This window comes from Astatotilapia calliptera, chromosome 13, assembly GCF_900246225.1.
Source record: "Astatotilapia calliptera chromosome 13, fAstCal1.2, whole genome shotgun sequence".
In the NCBI taxonomy this organism is placed as follows: Eukaryota; Metazoa; Chordata; class Actinopteri; order Cichliformes; family Cichlidae; genus Astatotilapia; species Astatotilapia calliptera.
This window is the reverse complement of record NC_039314.1, coordinates 21,503,241-21,521,981: the sequence shown is the minus strand read 5'-3', so window position 1 is coordinate 21,521,981 and position 18,741 is coordinate 21,503,241. Positions and strand designations below refer to the sequence as shown.

General features: G+C 39.0%; 1 protein-coding gene across 1 annotated transcript in view; it reads left to right on the top strand.

The window, feature by feature from the left end:
• srbd1 (S1 RNA binding domain 1) overlaps positions 1-18,741 on the top strand; it is a 50,426-nt gene that overhangs the window by 19,079 nt on the left and 12,606 nt on the right. The window contains exons 15-16 of the mRNA XM_026190132.1: positions 10,084-10,175; positions 12,424-12,506. Of these exons, the coding sequence (XP_026045917.1) occupies positions 10,084-10,175; positions 12,424-12,506 (175 nt within the window). The remainder of the gene's footprint in view (positions 1-10,083; positions 10,176-12,423; positions 12,507-18,741) is intronic.

Genomic DNA, 18,741 nt, shown 5'->3' with positions numbered 1-18,741 from the left:
TTTAATATTTTTACTAGAATACCATTAGAGGTATTAGGTTGGGCTGGCTTGTTTGGCTCTGTGTGTACCTCTGCAAACACATGTGTTGGTAATTAGACCTCCCCTCTCTTCTCTTTTCCTCCACTTTTTCTGCCAGCTTTGACTGTGCCGTAGTTCATTAAAGTCCCCGGCCTCATTTGCACCGTCTGCTTCCTGTCTCCCTGTGAGCCTTCATTGTGTCACCACCCCCACCCTTCACCACCCTGTCTTCTCTACTCGCCTGTCTCTCTTTCGCTCTCTGTCCTTCTGCCTCAGTGCTCAGATGGAATGACAGCCAGAAATGGCAGCCTGCAGGACATCCCTACTTGTATTTTGACTGTGCGTGTGTGCGTGCGTGTGTGTGTGTGTGTGTGTGTGTGCATGCAGTTTTCCTTGCCTTAGTCCTGTTTAAGTCTAACTTTCATCTTCCGCATCACCATAATGCTTTAGAAGTGTGGCCTTTTCCAAAGATGGTGAAAAAAGTGCACAGATTTGAGTCTTTGTCTGTAAGACTGTCATTTTATGTCATTTTGGAGCTACAGATGTGAAAGCTTGTTTTATTCTGTGCAGCTGTAATAGTCACCCCTATTTGTTTCCCTGATAGCGCAGAAATGATGTACAATGGAGTGCACGGAGTAATTTCATTAGGCCACAAAAAGTACACAGCACCATTATTAACATATATGTAGTTCTTTCTGATTTTTTTAAAGGTACAGTGTGTAAATCTCACCATATTAGTAGATTTCAGATTGCAGTCAATTGAATTGTGTTTTCTTACCTCTCCCAATTCAAGTGTATAAACCTAGCTACAGTGGCTGATGTGGGACAAACAACTCTAGCTGGCACTGCAGCCTGTCACTTCGCTGTCTACCTCAGCTGTCAATATACCACTTTCCCATGTCTATTTGTTTCTGGAACAAGCTGCAAAACTTTGTGAAAGGAGTCCAATAAGAGTCGATGAGTCAGTGAAGCTCGTTTCCAGGGTTTTCTGTTCGTAATCATGATGTTCTTGCCACTGTTCGCTGAACTTAGTGAAACAATAGATTAAACATTGTTTTACAGGGACACTTGGTGAATAACTATGTGAGAATGTTATCAAGCTGTTTATCAGAGGGAGAGTGTAATTTGCAAGACACTTGAGCCTTACATTAGCTGGAATAATGTTAGCTTATAACCAGCTGCTGCTGTTTAGCTTGCCTACTGTTAGTTTGTTTAAGAGATGGTAGTGTCGGATGTGTTATCTTCAGTGAATAAGTGACTGCAAGAATATCCAAGATAGATAAGCATATTTATTCACATTTTCTAACTTTAGTACCAGAGATGAGGCTTAAGGTGAGGAGGGGGAAATGAGGGAGGAAAGAGCATGTGTGGAGGGGGAGAAAGACAGAATGAAAAATTGATGATGTAAATATAGATGTCCAAATGTTAAATACTTATATATAGTTTGAACGACCTATTTGTGATCTTTAAATATAAAGTTACTTATAAGGTGTACAACATATGTGACCGGTATCCAGCCATATACATAAAATGCGATTATGCAGAATGGCAATGTCCGTCTTGTCCACATCACTTTGTTAGAAGATGTAATTACACACCAATCATTGTATTTCTATGAATACAACATTCTTTTTTTCTGATAAATAACCCCGAAAGCTACTTACTGTACCTTTTATATGAAGGTGATAGGCACATATGCACATTGCACTACTCAGTTCTGCACTTACTGAAAGTCAAAAATATAACTTATTTGTATATACTGCCTATTTAAATATAACGTTTATATTTTTGCAAATTTACTTGTTTGTGTGCACAAACTTGGGCAAATAAAAATGATTCTGATTCTTTAATAATCACAACTTTAGCAAATTCAAAATGGAGAAATACTATCACAGCAATTAATCTTTTCATTATTTTATGCTTTCAGCTGTTTAATATTCTGTAATTCAATAGAGAAAAGCAACAAATCTTCACATTTGAGAGGCTGGAATGTGAAATTAACCAGTAGTGATTATTGAAATTGTTGCTGAATAAATATTTTGTTGATCGGTTAATTAATTTTTTCAGCACTGATTTGCTCTCAGGATTTTTTTTTCATAATAAGCATATGACATCATAAATATTTTAGTGGGTTGATGCTATCATTGTGGCTATACAAGGCTTTTTTTTAACAAAGGTAAATTGAACAAACTGCCTAAAATGTGCATACTTGTGTCTGATTTCAACATCCTCTCCATAATAATTTAGGCCTAGTTCTCTTAAATTTTGTTTTGTTGTTTTTTTTTTTTTTATTTAATGAAAAAGATGGTGAGCGAACTTGGCTTCTAGTTGACCAGTTAAGCGGATAATCTCTGTTATGTTAATTTATATTTTATTCAAATTATATAAAACCTTTTATATTCAAGAGAAGATTGTGAGTTTTGACATAGTACAAAGACGTTTAAGGAGTATATACTAGCATACAACTCAAGGTTATTGAAACAGGATTATCATTAGAAAAAATATATATTTAGATGTTAGCAGTGGAGGATTAAGTATGACAGCTTTTAAGGACTTCAGTGTTGCTTCCTGTATTTTTCTTTTCTTGTCTTTGCCATGTAAGAATTATATCACACAATCTGGTTCTTCATAGTCCTATAAGATTCACCACACAGTAACCTTGCATGATTAAGCTTGAACTATGCCTCTATGGATGACCAGTAATCTGCAGGAAATTATACAGCATGAGGTAATATTAAGCTGACAAGGTTTGTCTGTGGCGATGATGACCCTCACTGAATGCACATTAGGTTACTTGCCATACAGCTGTGCCTGGATAATGTTAAGACCTCCTGCTGGACATCATTCTGGGACACATTAGAAGGAAGCTCCAAATTTCTGACTTGAGTAAACTATTTTCTAGGTTTTAGGTGACCTAACCAGAGTGCATCTGCTCTGATTGCCTGGGCATTGTCATTAACACCTGCTCTTTGCTAGCTCACTGCTCAGTATGTGTGCGTGTGTCTTTCTTTCTCCTACTTGCCTGGCTAGAGCAGCTTGACCTCAGCTGTCATTGTGCTTTAACACTGATAGAGCATGCAGGCTTTGTCAAAGCTCACAAAGGTGCACAACACGGACCAGACAGATGCTCGAGTGGAAATGTTTGTGTGTTGGTGTGATGTAGCGTTGTGCTTGGTGATATGATATGTGGTCTCTGTCACTTTCGTCAGGTGGTTTCCAGATTTTTGTGGGGGAATCTTACTGGTAGGAAAGACATGCATGCACGCACGAATGCACGTACGCACAGTGAATTGGACTGAGGTTTACAAATGACAAAAAGCTGAGAGGGTTCAGTGCAAAAATATTGTGCTTAAATTTGATCTTCAAGTCAGTTTTAAACACTTCCTGTTTTCACAGTGTTACGACTGAACTGCGATACATTTACCGTTGCATTTCACTGTTTTGCATGTTTTGGGCTTTGAGCATTAAGGCTAACAAGTTGACAGTGTTTGGCTGTAATAGGTTGATGTTATTATATCAGAGGGCAAGAATATGTGGGGTAAGGTTAGGGAGATCTTTGGGCAACTGTGATGATACACACGCACTCTGACCACTGCTAAAGGCAAACAGAAACGACATCCAATTTCTTGACCACTTTCTCTGTTGCTCCTCAAGGCAATGGGATGACTGACCCTCTTATCCTTTTTCATAAACACACAATCAGATCCTGTGGGCCTACATGTCACAACTCCAACCACCGGTCCTGTTGCATTGAATAAATGACCTGATAAATTGCAGTGTGTTAAAATAAAATCGTTTTTTGTGGTGCTCTGTCGTAATAAAACTACTTTGTCTATATGGTGACTTTTGCTACAGTTTATTATAATTGAATCTCTTTTTTTGCCATTTCTGACTTGTCGTTGAGCTGTGGGTTTTGTCAAAGTTGTACTTTTAGTTGATAAAAGTATTATGACGTTTCTCTTTCTCGTGCTAGTCATTATTTTTCCTTAAATGGTTCATTCTGTAGATGAGATTGACACAAGCAGCAGAAGAAAAAGTCAAATAGCAGTGTCTAATAACAGCCTCTGTTTGCCCTGGCACACAGGCACGCTTACAATAAGTCCTTGACTGTCTTGCCCTCTGGCTCGCTCCTGTTGGGATGAGATCATTATTACTTGCTACTGATGGACCTGGAGGAAAGTGGTGGAGACTGTATTTATGACTGTGTGTGGGTGCGGGTATGTGTATCCCCTGTCATGTCCTGTGTCCAGGCATGCTCCCAGGGCCAAGCTGAGAGAGTGATGAACATACAGTGGCAGGACAAGCGATGACTGAGTGACATCCAGGCACTCAGGCCCCATTGAAGGTTGGATAGGAGGTGGTGCAGAGGGACAGATGGATTTAGAGGCATGGAAAGGCCTCAGCTTGGCTTTGGGGTGCATCTTCATATTAGAAGAGGAAAATAAACCCACGGGTAATTCATAATGAATTGAGTCTGATGCAGAAAATGGTGGAAGTATTGAGTAAACATTTCAGACAGGAGAAAATATAACGTAACAAATTCTCTTTTAATACTTTGTGGACAGGTTGTGGCTCGTGGGGTTGAGATGTGGTTGTTTTAGCTAAATGTTTTTGAACAAAACCCAAGTTGTGTGTTAGTGGAAAACCTACAGGTCAGAAGAAAAACATTATCATTTGCATTTATCGTGATTATTTAAGGAACCTTGAGAGTTTCAACTTAAATACATATTCTGTATATTTGTTATTTGTTTAACCTTAAAAGGATGGGTTAAATAAATAGTTTAGTTAGTTGCAAAATGAATGTGTATTGTCTGTTACTATGTATAAAGTAGAAATGCATTCATGTATTGCAGATAGTAGACATTTCTTCTAATCAGTCACAGTGTTACCATGCTTTTTTTTAAATGAAACAAAAAAATATGAATTTGATATGAATTATGATGGCATGACTTATGTGTTAATAATTGTGGGATAGCTACTTTCTACTTTTTCCTTGAAACCTTTTACCCGTCAAAGTGTGAAAGTCTAAAGGGCATGAAAAGCACTGTGACATCTGTGCCCACCTTCTGTGCTCTTCACAGCTTTTTCATTTGATCTCGTTTGCCCTTTCTTTTTGGCACAAAGCAGGAAGCTTTTTGTTGCTCTCTTTCTATTTCATCCTCACGGAGCTCTTGGAGATATTTTGCTCTTTCCATTACTGAAGTAAATGGCTTGTAAAAAAACAAATAATTCAAGCAGTATTGTTTTTTGAAGAAGGTTTATTTGGACTTTTTTAGCTTAACATAGTCACAGATGGTTTGGGTTGGGTTGAGGACTTGGCATTTGCAGGTGGTGAACAGTAAATATCTGCCACTTTCATTCTGAGGAGCCACAGGCCTGTCGCTCCTCCCACCGTGCTCACTGGTGGCCAGCCTCGGTCCCTTCTTCCCCACGTTTCACCCTAGGGCTACACGGTTCCCTACAATAGTCTTGTGTGACAAAAATGTGTGATGAATGTGTGTGACATGCCATGTGTGTATTGCGTGTTTGCATGTGGTTGTGTATGCTTTTGTGTATGACACAAGTGCAGGCCTTTCCTGCTACCAGATTGACGTGAGTGTCTGTGAGGCTTTGCTCTTTTCAGACATGCCTCACACTGGCAGTTGGAGTTTATGTGTGTGTGCGTTCGGCTGCCTGCCTTCTAGCGCCTCGAAAGAGACTGACGGCCTCTGACACCTGCCATTTGGACGCTTTTCTCTGTGAAAAATGTCATTGTCTTCAGAACCGACGTGTGTGTGTGTGTGTGTGTGTGTGTGTGTGTGTGTGTGTGTGTGTGTGTGTGTGTGTGTGTGCGAGAGGGAGAGGGAGAGAGAGTGCGATATGGCGCATCCCTCAATTTGTCTCCCTCAGGTCAAGCTTTGCAGCTGACTGAACAATGGAACGAAGCTGTTTGAGCAGCTGGGACAGAGAAACTTACTGTGTGTGTTTTTGTGTGTGTGTGTGTGTGTGTGTGCGTGTGCGTGCGTGCAAATTTATTTTTGGGTGACAACATCTGATGTTACAACTCATTCTGAGGCAATAAAATGAGGCCAATCCAAGTATCCTGAACACAAACACAGTTGCTGGAATAGAAAACATGGTCCAGGTTAGACATATTTGGGCAACAAAGTTTGCGTTCTCTTTTCCTTACCATATTTAAGTAAAGCAGTAAATAAGAAGGTTTCTACTTCAGCTTGACTGGGTATCATTAACACAGAGAGAAAGGTATTGGAGATCAGTACCCTTTGCTGCTTTCTTTTGCATATTAAGCAGCAGATTGCAGCCACCTACACTCGCATTCTATATGGGATCTCTTTTAAGCAAGTGAAATGCATGCAAAGTCTTGCTGAATTCAAGTGACTGACTTTTGGCAGTTATATCCCTCATCTTCATTCTAAAAAATATCTCTGCTTTGGATGTAGGTTTAGGTTAGTTGTCCAGCTGAATTACAAAATCAGTGATTTCAAAGGTATTAATCTTTGCAGCACACAGAATGCTTTTTTAAATTCATAATTTCTCCCACTGAAAAGGCTACATCCAGATAAACAGAATCAGTTTTGGGGGATTTATTCATCAGCATTTGGTCATATTATGTATTTTACACATATATATTGTATATATTCTTTACTAGGCATGTTTTATTTGATTTACTCTCTTAAGTGACTGCACCTGCTGGTAATTGACTGTGCGCGGACTGTTGGTGCTACAGCTCCTTTAAGTGTGAGAGGCAAAGCACTCCTGTCTACTGATTTTTGTTATTGATTCCTTTTATGAAAAAAGCATATAATTGGTATAAAACGTTCCAAAATTGGCAACAATTATGTGAACTGAAGCATCTCAAGTGTAAGGGTATTTCCAAATTAAAAATAGAAATATCAGACTAGTGAAATATAAAACCATAGGGCCTAAACAACAAACATCTAAATAGACAGATATTCAGTTACAGCATCCCTTTCTTCAAGTTGTTGAGTTGGGGTTTTGTGGCTAATAACAGTTCTGTTTTCTTGAGGAGTAGCAGGATGCCAGTCATTGTGTGTGTGTGTGTGTGTGTGTGTGTGTGTGTGTGTGTGTGTGTGTGTGTGTGTGGACCATTGAGTTTGTGACTTTCCCCCAGGAAAGGGCATGGCTAAAGGCAAGTCTATATTTATGTTTGTGTACAATTAAGAGAGCAAATGAACATGCGAGTGAACGATATCCCTACAGGGGCAGAAATCATTGCTTCACACCAAGAGGCAACCACTGACTTTGTATACAAAAGAGAGAGAGAGAGAGTGTGTGTGTGTTATCTGTCCATTCATCCACCATCCAACCACAGATGACCTTCTGCTGGCTGCCAGGGCGATCCCCTCACTATGGCTGCAGTCATAGATGCTATGGCGATGAGGGCTCAGAGCTGTATCTATGACAGTGGTTACCCAGATGCCCCAGCAGCAGCCTTAATTAAGTCAGACGTGATAGGGGCTGGTGGCCTTGCTTTCTTCTCTCACCCTATTCTCAACTTTCATATGTCCTGTGTATGCTTCATTGTACCATCATTTTTTTTCACTCTGTCTAGAGCATCTCTCTCTCTCTTGTTGTAATTTTTCTTGAAAAACAAACGGTGTAGGTGCTACACCTCATTGACCTACCCACTCTGTTTTGGGGGCAGAGAGAGAGATCAGGGTTGGGAAATACACATTCATATGTATATAAATACATATATAATTATTTGGCCCTTTGCATTTGCTGTTGGAAAATTGAGATTTAGGTATAGTGAATGATTTTGTTTATATAAGCGAAATCTTAATCTGGTCTTAATCTGCATTACCTACCATGTAAATTTGTGTCTCTGCAAGCCTGCATGTTTCTGCGCGAGCCCATGTGTGTCAGGTTAATGACCAGCTTTGCTTTGACCTCCTTGAAGGTCATGTGCCATTGCTCGTTAGTAGTGTCACCATGGCGATATGTCAGCTGTCAGCGCGATGGATGGGAGGTTAACAAAAAGAACAGTGTAATGGAGAAAGGGCTGAATAAAGATATTGGGAAGGAGAAAGAAAAAGGGAGGGTGGACAGACAAGTTAATTTAAATGCGATTCTCATCAGACGGCCTCTGCCACTCCTCATTAATGAGATACTTATAATTGGCAAGATTGTTGTAGCAAGGTCTAGGCCTCTGGGATAGTATATGTGCACGCGTGTGTGTTTGTGTGTGTGAGCGCACTATGGAAGACCTTAGTTTTGGACATAGGGGAGGGGACGACCCTCTTGTCATATTGGTTAGCCCTGAGGGAACTCCCCCTTCTTTCTTTCTCCAAGTCCCCTTCAAGAGAATAGGACGACTAAACAATTTGGCAGTTTCATTTGTGTGTCACCAACATTAACATGGGTATCAGTGGCTTTGTTGTACCACCATCTTGCAAGTGTGGTGATGGATGATAAGCAGCCTACTTTAGACTGAATGCATTAACAGGGAAATTGTATAATTCGTAGCATGTTAACCTTATATTGCCAGGAATTTAATTATAAGATATATATGAAATATAACAATGCTGGAATTGTCAAAGACCTTGACTTCAGTTGAGTCGTTAAAAGTTTATTTAATGGTTAATTATGTGAAGTATTAAGGCAGACTGTTGGTTTTATTTTCTAACTTTATGCATAATTCTAACGATTTTCTTTCTGCAGCAACATGTAAATGGATTTTTTTAATGTTACTTAAATTTATAGATAACTGGGCAGAAAGAAGAATTATATTACTTAGGACTTAGTTGAAACTTGGTATGTCTGACATCATGTCTCAGTCCTGACATGGCTTTGGAAAATGTGAATGAATGCAGCATTTTGAACTTTTAATTGTATTTTGATTACATTAACAGCTTTTCCTTTTGTTCCCTAGTGATATAGACCTACCCCTTTGACACTTATAATGCACCAAAGTATTTAAGTAATAGATAAACTAATAAAACTAATAAACTAATAAATTACTAATATGTTTGTCACTTTCTGTTATATAAATTTCACATTTTGTTGTGAATGAACAAAAACTTTTCGATTTATAAATAAAGGACAGTCTGTAAAATTATTTATTTTTCTGTAATTTCACACATTTATCACGTAGAAAAATGAAGCGTGCTGTTGAAATTGCACTTCTTTTTGTTATGTTGAGACATCTCAGGGATTAAATGTTTAGTTATGTTTCTTTACACTGACAGAAAGAGAAGTAGCATTTCTATGCCTCACTTAAGATTAAAATAGGCTGTGTGTAGCTCACGAGGTTAAGTGAGTTTGACATCCCTTGTCTATAGTAATACTCTATAGAGGCTGGCAAACAGTGCACCAAAACTACCACTAGATGGCAGAAGTGCCACACGATTTGCTGTAAAGAGGTTCGGTATCTTACTACTGAGTCACACTTTCTTTTGTGAGAGTTCAGTGTGGAAAAGTGACCGTACTCTGAATCATATATGCAGAAAAATGTATGGCTGTGAATTTATAGTTGCCTAAAGTGCATACCATACAGTGGGCAAATTGACTCAATCACCCAACTGACTCGCTAACTTCTGAACATGTTAAGTATTCATAGGTACATGAGGCAGTGACTCATACATGTATTTGGAGTGCAAGTTGTTTTTTTACACCTGCTGCCAAGTGTCAGAATACTTAAAGGCATTTGAAAGATTGTAACTGAGATCTTAATGTTAAGGGTGCAGGACTACTAGTCATGATGCTATTTTGGCTTGTCATGGCTACAAAGGGGGTAACTAGAGTCAAATAAAGTAACTGTTTTAAGGACTTTTCAAGTACATTATTAAAGATGTAAGTCATGTTTAATTATGATGATGTCTCTCAAGTAGTAATAGCTGTTTTAATTAGTTTCCTCCTCCCTCTCCTTAACTCACAATTTTCTCCCTATGCAAACCCATCTTTCTCACCTCTTTTTCACCTTCCCCCCGCTGTCGAACCTGTATGTTTTCCCTTTTTCCTTTGTACATCTCTGCCAGTATCTTCCCAAAGACATCCTTTACTTTTCTAACTCTTACTTTTCTTTCTTTCCCATATCTTCCCTAGTATAACCAATGAGGCAGGAGCATCCATCTACAGTGTGAGTCCCGAGGCAGTCCAAGAGATGCCAGACCTGGACCCTAACCTTAGGAGTGCAGGTACACCAAGCTGCAAAGCTTGATTGTTGTCAAGTAGCAAGTAGATTTTTCCTGGTTTAATGTGTTGTTTTTGTGGATAGCAATATGAATAAGGTTGGAAATTTGGTAGTCAGGAACAGCTGTATGTCCACTGGTTTCAGCTTCAATTTTATTTTCCACCTTTTTTTTGGTTTTTTTTTTTTTGCATAATGCTTTCATACATCAGTGAATTTCTGGCATTGCTTTTTGGTTCTCCTCTGTCGCCCTAACTTTGCTTTACCTCTCTGCCTCCCTTGCCAATTCTTCCTAACTCTCTGCACATACTACGTCATTGAAAACACAGTAGAATATAAAGGAATCACACTGAGTTTTGGAGAATAAATGTTTCCAGCAGACTTCCTCTATAAAAACCATAAATCAGCCAAGGCTGGATTATTCCTCACTAGTATCCTGTGGTCAGCAGCACAGAGCACTTGCAGAGAGCCATATTTATACCCATAACGAAAACCTCAAGAAATCTACTGAATTTATATTTGGATGCTAAGCCTCGACACCATGAATAACAGTGTGTGTCTGTTTTGCCTTTCGGGGGTATCTTTGCTATTGCCTTAGTCTAAATGAATGGCTGTGTAACACTGTATGCAGGGGGGTGTTTTGACTTATTACACTGATTATTGTGAGATTAGGGACACCTAGTGGAAATAGGTAATATTTTACCCATTTCCAGGGATTACTGTTTTTGTTCCACTTATTTCTGCTCCTCCCGTCTCCCCTCTGATCAGAGGACTGCTGTTACTAACTGGTTTTCAGTCACTCATTGCAGACATGCTGCATCTCTTTAAAAGTTGGCCTGTTGTAATCAAGTTTTTTCAGCTCATGATCTGATTGAGAGTAATGATGTTTGAGAGGAGTGCGAGCAGTTCATTTTCTTTCTCAGTTCATGCTCTGCAACAAAAACTGTGCAGCCACATCATCAGTGTCTCACCAGAAGGCTGGATGTCTCCGTTTTCTCCTGAGTAATGTGTCTGGCCAGGGCCTTCGTCAGTTGTTGTGCTCTTCATTGCTTCCCATTTTTGTAGTACTGTATTTGGCTCATAAACTTTCAATAAGTGCTGGAGAGTTCTGCTGGACTCCATTTACAAATAACCTCCCTTCAGAGGGGGGGTGGGGGTTAGAGACAGAATAAATGGAAAGAGTATAGGAGAGTTTTGGTGGTGTACTGAGCAAGGCTAGGGTTGAAACTCCATCCCTGTCTAAATATTATCTCAGGCAGCAGGCTCCTGCCGCAGCCAGAGGAGAGAGAGGAGGACCATTGATTCCAGACATACTCCCTCTCTTACATCCTATTCTTCCCTTTGTCTGCCTTTTCCACCTCAAAGATCAGAATCTGATGCATCCCATGCAGCATACTACATACACAAAACGGTGGATAGGGCAGGAAAGGAAGGACAAATGAAGGGACAAACTGTTCCCTGAAATTGATCAATGGATGAGCAAATCGTTGGTCATAATTGTGTTGTGATGCCAAAGTTTGGGGAGTATAGCAGTTTTTTTAAGTTCTATTTTTTAAGGAAACTCAAACTACTAAAAATATTTATGTATATATTGCTTTTTCTCTTTTTAAAAATTATATAAATGGAAAAGACATAACAGTGTACGGTAACGCCCAGAGCTGGCATCCCCTTTGTCTTGCCCATGGTTATGTAAGTACACAATTGATTGGTTGTGTTATTCTTCTCCGCTTGGTGTGTGCTCGTGGGGAAATGCCGTGTGTATGTGAATAAGATTATTGTAATTTTTCTCTTTGTCATTTAGAAAATCAGAAAAGACGTGTGATCTAAACCTTAAAGACTCTGTCATAAAACAAACCCAACGTTGGTTGAGGAGTATTGTGTATTTGTTTGTGTGCTACGTTTGACTGTTTTTGCCTGAGGGCACAGAAGTGGATAAATTGGTGTTTTTAAAGGTTCATGGCTCAAACATCTATCAGCAAGCTAAATGACAGGTGCAGCAACTCCAGCTGAATGCCAGCTTTAATTATTATTAGTGGGGGTGGAGGAATGACAATTAGGTTTGGCCTGCCCTCAGGCCAACACAGTAATATGCAGACAATTAGCATATCGAGTAATTACGCATACTACTATGGATTTGCATATTCAATAACTGTGAGTCAAATACCAAGTTTATGAAAAACACAAACCACGGATTCCCATGAGACGTAGAGGTATCTCATGTGTGTGTGTGTGTGTCTGTGTGTGTGTGATGGCAGTGTCGATTGGAAGACGTGTCCAAGATCCGCTGGCTGAGCTTGTGAAGATTGATCCCAAACACATAGGCATTGGAACATATCAGGTAAGTTAGCTTTTAGCTTTTCGATTGTCTGCTTTTGTCAATGAAGACAAATATTCCAGGTGTACAATAAGGCACTTATGTTTATTTTGATTTTAATGTTTCGTATTTACTTTAGTTATCAAAGATGGTCTTTTTAGGAGAGTCCAGATCAAATATTTCATACCAACAATAATGTAATCATGCATTTGCATTTCTATCCTTTCATCCTCCAAAGCACAAGTTGCTTTTTACTAGAGTTTAGGTGCGACATTTATCTTTTAGGCAAAACCAAGAGAGCAGAAACGTAACTGAGTCCTAAAAAGAAAAAGCGATGAGAGGGATGAGGAAAAAAGGCAAAACAGGCAAGCAGGGACAAAGAAGATAAACTTGGCTGAGAGCTGTGTCAACAGATGATGCTAAGGTTGACTAATTCAATTAATGGAGATCAGGCATGACGTATGTTTGGACATTTGCTTTTGCTTGTTTAATTGCCGTTCTCTGTCCGTTTGTGTGCACTGCCAACTCTTTTATACTCTTTCCAGTGTCTGTGTGTGCGTGTGTGTGTGTGTGTGTGTGTGTGTGTGTGTGTGTGTGTGTGTGTGTGTGTGTGTGTGTGTGAAGCAGGAGTTGGCTCAGTGTTGGTTTTCTGCATTGCGAGTGGGTATGTAATTGTGCGAGAAAGGCAATCTGAGCATTATGTCAGTGAGCTTACTGTTAGCATCAGCTATGAATGCAGTATTGTTCTCCATGTGGTCTTGGAAGAAAAGGCTATGAGGAGATGGAAATAAGTAGAAAACGGAAAAGAATGAGGATGACACAGGCAAATACAATAAGGTCACAATAAACGACTGTCAGCTGTACATGATGGATCCAGTATTAGATGCTATGTACTACAAAAAAAGTAATAATAAAGTTATTTTTAAGGCTTTATTGGATATAGTTAAAGCAGGTAGAAGAGAGGGTGTAAACTGCAGAACATGTAGTGCTTTTTTGCAGCAGTTGTTTTTCAGTTATATTGTTAAATTGGTAGAATTCCTGTTCCTGATAAAGATGTGAGGACCATTTAATTATTGGGCAGTGATGAGAGAGAAGAGCTGATGTACTGTAAGGCTGAGTGAGTTTTCAGGTCTAGTGTTAAATTGGTGGAATTCCTCTTTGTAATAGAAATGTGAAGCCCATTTAATCACTGGGAAATGATGAGAGAGAAGAATTGATGCACCGTAGGACTGACTTTATTTTGATTAACTTTTAATTTAATTTTAATTGCTAAAAAAGCAGATATTTTTGTCATTGATGAAAAAGAATTTTTGCTTTTGGCTTAGTAAAAAGGAGACTGAAGTTGTTATCAGTTGGTTTTTCATTCATCAACTAACAGATGAGGTGCTGTTTATCTGCTGAGAGGAGGTTTCTGCTCACTAAGTCAGTATTGTACAGGGTAAATTGTAACTAAGTAATACACTGATATCTTTTATCAAGGTTATTTCAAGAGCTGTCATTCAAGGAGCGTAAGAAGCATTTTCATGTGTTGCTTTGGGTAATATTTCAGTGTTAAGAAAAAGAATTCACCAGTGGAAGAAGAGAAGGAAGGGAGGGGGGTTAAAAAGAACAGCAGAGGGTGACAAAAGTCAAAGTAAAGGAATGATGGGAAAAATTTAACATTTGAAAGTAAAAGGAGGAGGTCATATTGTTCAAATGATTGTGTGCATGGCTGTGTGTGTTAGGTCACAGGCCCGTGTCTCTCATCACGTCCTGATCTTGACTCTCTAGGGTGCTCAGGGTTCTGCACCTCCCGCTCTCAGATCATGTGACTAGGTCAACAAATGCTAATCTTACCGAGTAAATAAACTCTGGGTGCTGACAGATATGAGATGGGACATCATCTTGACCTGTGTATGAGCTCACGCAAAGCATACACACTTTCTTCCCATCCTTTTTCAGAGTCAGTATGTAATGTGTGTGCATACATTTGCATTGGTGTATACGTGAATGTATATGTGTGAGAATAGGGCAGTCATGCATGCGTTTGTTTTCTAGCAAGTTCTTTTATATGGCCTTTTGAGCTTTCGGAAAGTTTATTGCCATTAGACCCAAAAAGCATAAGGGTAGATGTAACTCTAGACAGCTGGCACAGCATGCGCTCTCTTTCTCTCTCCCTGCTGACCCAGTGAGTGACAGCTCTGAGGGAAAGACGGAAATGAGCTGAGGGCTAAAGAAGTGAGGCCCATTAAAATCAGATTGGACGCAAGTATTGGGGTGGGAACGCTGTTTTCACTGTGGATCCGCTGGCTGACAGTTTTCCTTTTTTTTTTTTTTTTTGAATGCTGAAAAGCCAGAAACATGTCAGAATGAGGAGCCAGTGTCATTAGCTTTAACAGGACACTGACATTTAAAAGACTACTTACACATCGGCACAGTACAGAAAACTAAGTGTGTAAACATTGCTGGAGTCTTCTGTTCTTTAATAATTAGACACTAACTTTCCTTTGAACCAGACCTCCACCTGTCAGTCACCTTTATGTAGCTATGGTCTGTTGACAGCTGGGAAATCCCCAGGGATGTGAAATGAACTACTGGAAAATACACACACACAGACGCACACTGCTGTGTAAGAAAACATTACCCGCCAGCCGGATATTAAAGAAACTGTCATTCTTCCCCTCACCTTTGTTGATTGTTTTTCTCTTCCAATTCTAACTTTTTGTAAAACTCTTCACACACCTGAACTAATGCCCTTCATCTGCCTTCCTTTAATTTCATGTTTTCTTTCAAATACTACAACGTGTTAGGAGTGGGTAATACAACCTCAAAATTATAGTGCAATATTTCAAGGAAATCTGAGATAATGATATTTATAAGGATGTAGAAAAAAAAAACTGATCGCAGCTTGTAGGCAGCATTTATAAGTGTGAACAAATTCAAGGGCATTTTTTGTACGTCTTTTCTATTGAGCCACTGTCATTGATGCCATCGAAAGTGTGAATCTGTTGCCACAAGGTGCCGCCAGCAGCATTATAGTGCAATACTAGTGACACAGCATTGTATACAGTGACACAGCACAAGTCAAATGTAAGCACAAAAGTAACCTAGGAAGTGTTTTCCCTGGAAATTTTAACAGTAACGTAACTGTTTAATACTTTTGTGCAGCAGTAAGTAAAGTAACTTAATCCTGTACCTCTTCATGAGCCTGCACAATACTGTCACATATTAAAACTGAAACTGAAAACCCCTTGTGAAGAAAGTGTCTATGACTCCTTTGGCATGTTTTTCACCCTTGAATGGTAGTGCCTATGGGGCAGACAGGAGCAGGCAGAGCACAGGGAAAGAAGAAGAATAAAAAATGAAGGCTTGACAGTGATTGATAGTTCCTGCCTAGTCGCTTTGGAGCGTGGGAAAAAAAAAGCAAGCTCTTTAAGACTTGGCAGAAGGTGCCGAAAACATTAGGAGATACTATTTTAATGATTTCCTTTAGATTTGTTCAAGCATGTTTTTGAGTGTTTGTGCATTTAAGCAGGGTGTTAAATGAATAAACCTTGCATCTTTGTTTGTATAATGGATTTACAGAGGCTTGTGCCAAATATCTTCTTATTCTGCAATAAATAATACATATCTGGCTGCCAGGCTACTTATTTTAAGGTTGTACAATTTACTTTCCCTTGTTTAAATTTCTTGGTAAGTGCTTTCTAATTGCTACCTTTTTATATCAAAATTAGTTTATATAGTAGGATATTCAAGGGAAAAAAGCACACAAACCTCATAGTTAACAAGAGCAAACAGCAGAATTGTCAAATAAGAAATAAACTATTTAAAAGAGAGGAGGAAAGGTGCATTTTTTTGGTTCTTAAAATGATGATTTAAATCAACTGTGTCCTTAATTTTTCATCTATATTAAACAAAATGCAAACATTGCCTCTAATCTTTTTGTTAATGGAACATTTGAATAGAGTATTTTGTCCAAATTCTCAAACATGATATTTTCCAAGTGAAAACCTAAATAGATGAGACTTCCTGTGCCTCTCTTGAAGCGCTTTCTGTTCTAGTTTTCTCATGTTCTGTTTTGCACTCCCTTGGGTAATGTGTGACCGTGCATGTGTTTGTGCACACGAGTATGTGCTTGGTTAGGTCGTTAAATGCCAGTCATTCATCAGCAGTGATATGATGGCAAGGACATGTTTTTATGATTTTCTATCACCTTTCACAAAGACCTGATAGCTATTACTTAACTTCCTGAGCTTCCATAATGATCACTCTTGTGTGTGCATGCACACTCCCACGCTTTAACTACTTTAACTGTATGCACTACTTGCCTGACCTGTAACCTAACCTTAAAATTCATCTTAAAAATGGTTATTAAAATTTATTTTTATATTGAAGACTTGCTTTTTGTCCCTTCAAGAAAGACAAGTTTGATAATATGCCTGTAGAGAAGAGTCACTGATTAGTCTGCATATTGTCTTAGACTTTCATAAAGTAATTGTTGTGACCACATTTAGGGGCCTAAAACATTAGTAATGCCTGCATCCACAAACACAAGCATACTCAGCCAAGGCTCCATATGTAGAATACATATACAGGTCTCAGAGGCCTTAAAAAGTGCTGTCAGTCAAGATCATGACCTTCAAATAGCCTTGTTTATTTGTACATAGTTCACTTATTATGTGAAACTGAATGACTTCACTCAGCAGTTTCACTCCATTGTCTATCTGTCTGTCTTCAAAATTGGTTTTCCCAACTTCACTTTGGTGCCAAGTACATTGTAGATTGTTGACAACTGGGAGGAGATCTGTGAAGGGGTGGGGGTTGAGTTTGGTGATGCAGAATTTGGAATCATGGCTGCTGCTGAGGCAGCATACCTTAGTTGTTGCTCTGGTTGATTTAAATAAACAGTTTTAACTAATCAACCTCAGGTAGATGTGACAACATTCACTGACTTGTGGCTTCCCACATTACAAGAATTAATACATGAGTATAAGCCTTTGTGTCTCAGTTTGAATACAACACTTGGAACCCAACAGACATTTGATCTTAATTATTGTGTTCCCGTTTCTCTTTATTCTTTGTGTGAATGCCTCACAGGCATTCACACTATTGAGTTCCTGTTTCTCTTTATTCTTTATTCTTCTACCTTATTATTCTAGTTGCTCAGACCTTTTTGCCTATTTGCACTACTCTGCCTGGTTTACACTCAATGTCATTTACCCTTACCTGAATACTGTATATTGTATATTGTATAGCTTTCTTGTTAATTTGTATTGTATTTATTTAAATTTTTACTTTTTAATTATTTTATTTGCATTTTTTAATCACTCTCTTATATTTAAATGTTCATTGCTATTTCATCTAGGGTTTGAGAGTAACGAAATTTCTATTCTCTGTATGTCCTGTACATGTGGCAGAATTGACAAATAAAGTTGACTTTGACTTTGACTTTGCTGGTTAACTACTCCCTCTGTTCCGCTCCTTCTGCTAATTCCTGCTATATCTTTTGGTCCTCACAACTTTTATACTTTTTGAGATATTAAGCTTTTTATGCCATTTTTTGGCCCATTTTGCTGAATGGGACCACATTGCGAGTGTGATCACTGGTTTTGCTTGCCTGGCTGAGCCATGTTTTAGCTCAGTGAGATGAGCAGCCGTTCTCAGAGCAGGAGGGCTGGGATCGAATCCCGCTTATGGCAACATTTTTTTCAGTTAACAGTTCAACTTTTTTTTCACTCTTTTCAACACAAATTTGAGCTTCTTCACCACTTTTCAGCAGAATTTTCATTCTCTTTTGCTCTTTTTAGCAGAATTTTCAGTCTGTTCTGCTCTTTTCAGTAGAATTTTAGGTTTTTCACCTCTTTTGAGCACAAATTTCAGTTTCTTCTGCTCTTTTTAGCAGAATTTTCAGCCTCTTCTGCTCTTTTCAGCACAATTTTCAGGTTCTTTGTCTCTTTTTGCTGAACATTCAGCTTCTTCACCTCTTTTCAGCACAATTCAGCTTCTTCTGCACAGTGGACATTTTGCCTCTCATCATATTTCTGGTTGAGACCGAAAGTGGTTTGGCTCAGTGGGATGATCAGCTGCCGTGAGATATGGTGGCGAAGATTCAAATCCTGCCTGTGGCGGTTGCCGCACATGTTCCCCTGCTTGCATGCACTCTTTCTTGACACTCTTCACTGTACCCTTTCAAATACAGCCATTTTCAGCAAGCACTTCAGCTTCTACAACTCTCTTCAGCTGATAGTTTTGCTTCTTCTGCTGTTTTCAGCAGATTCCA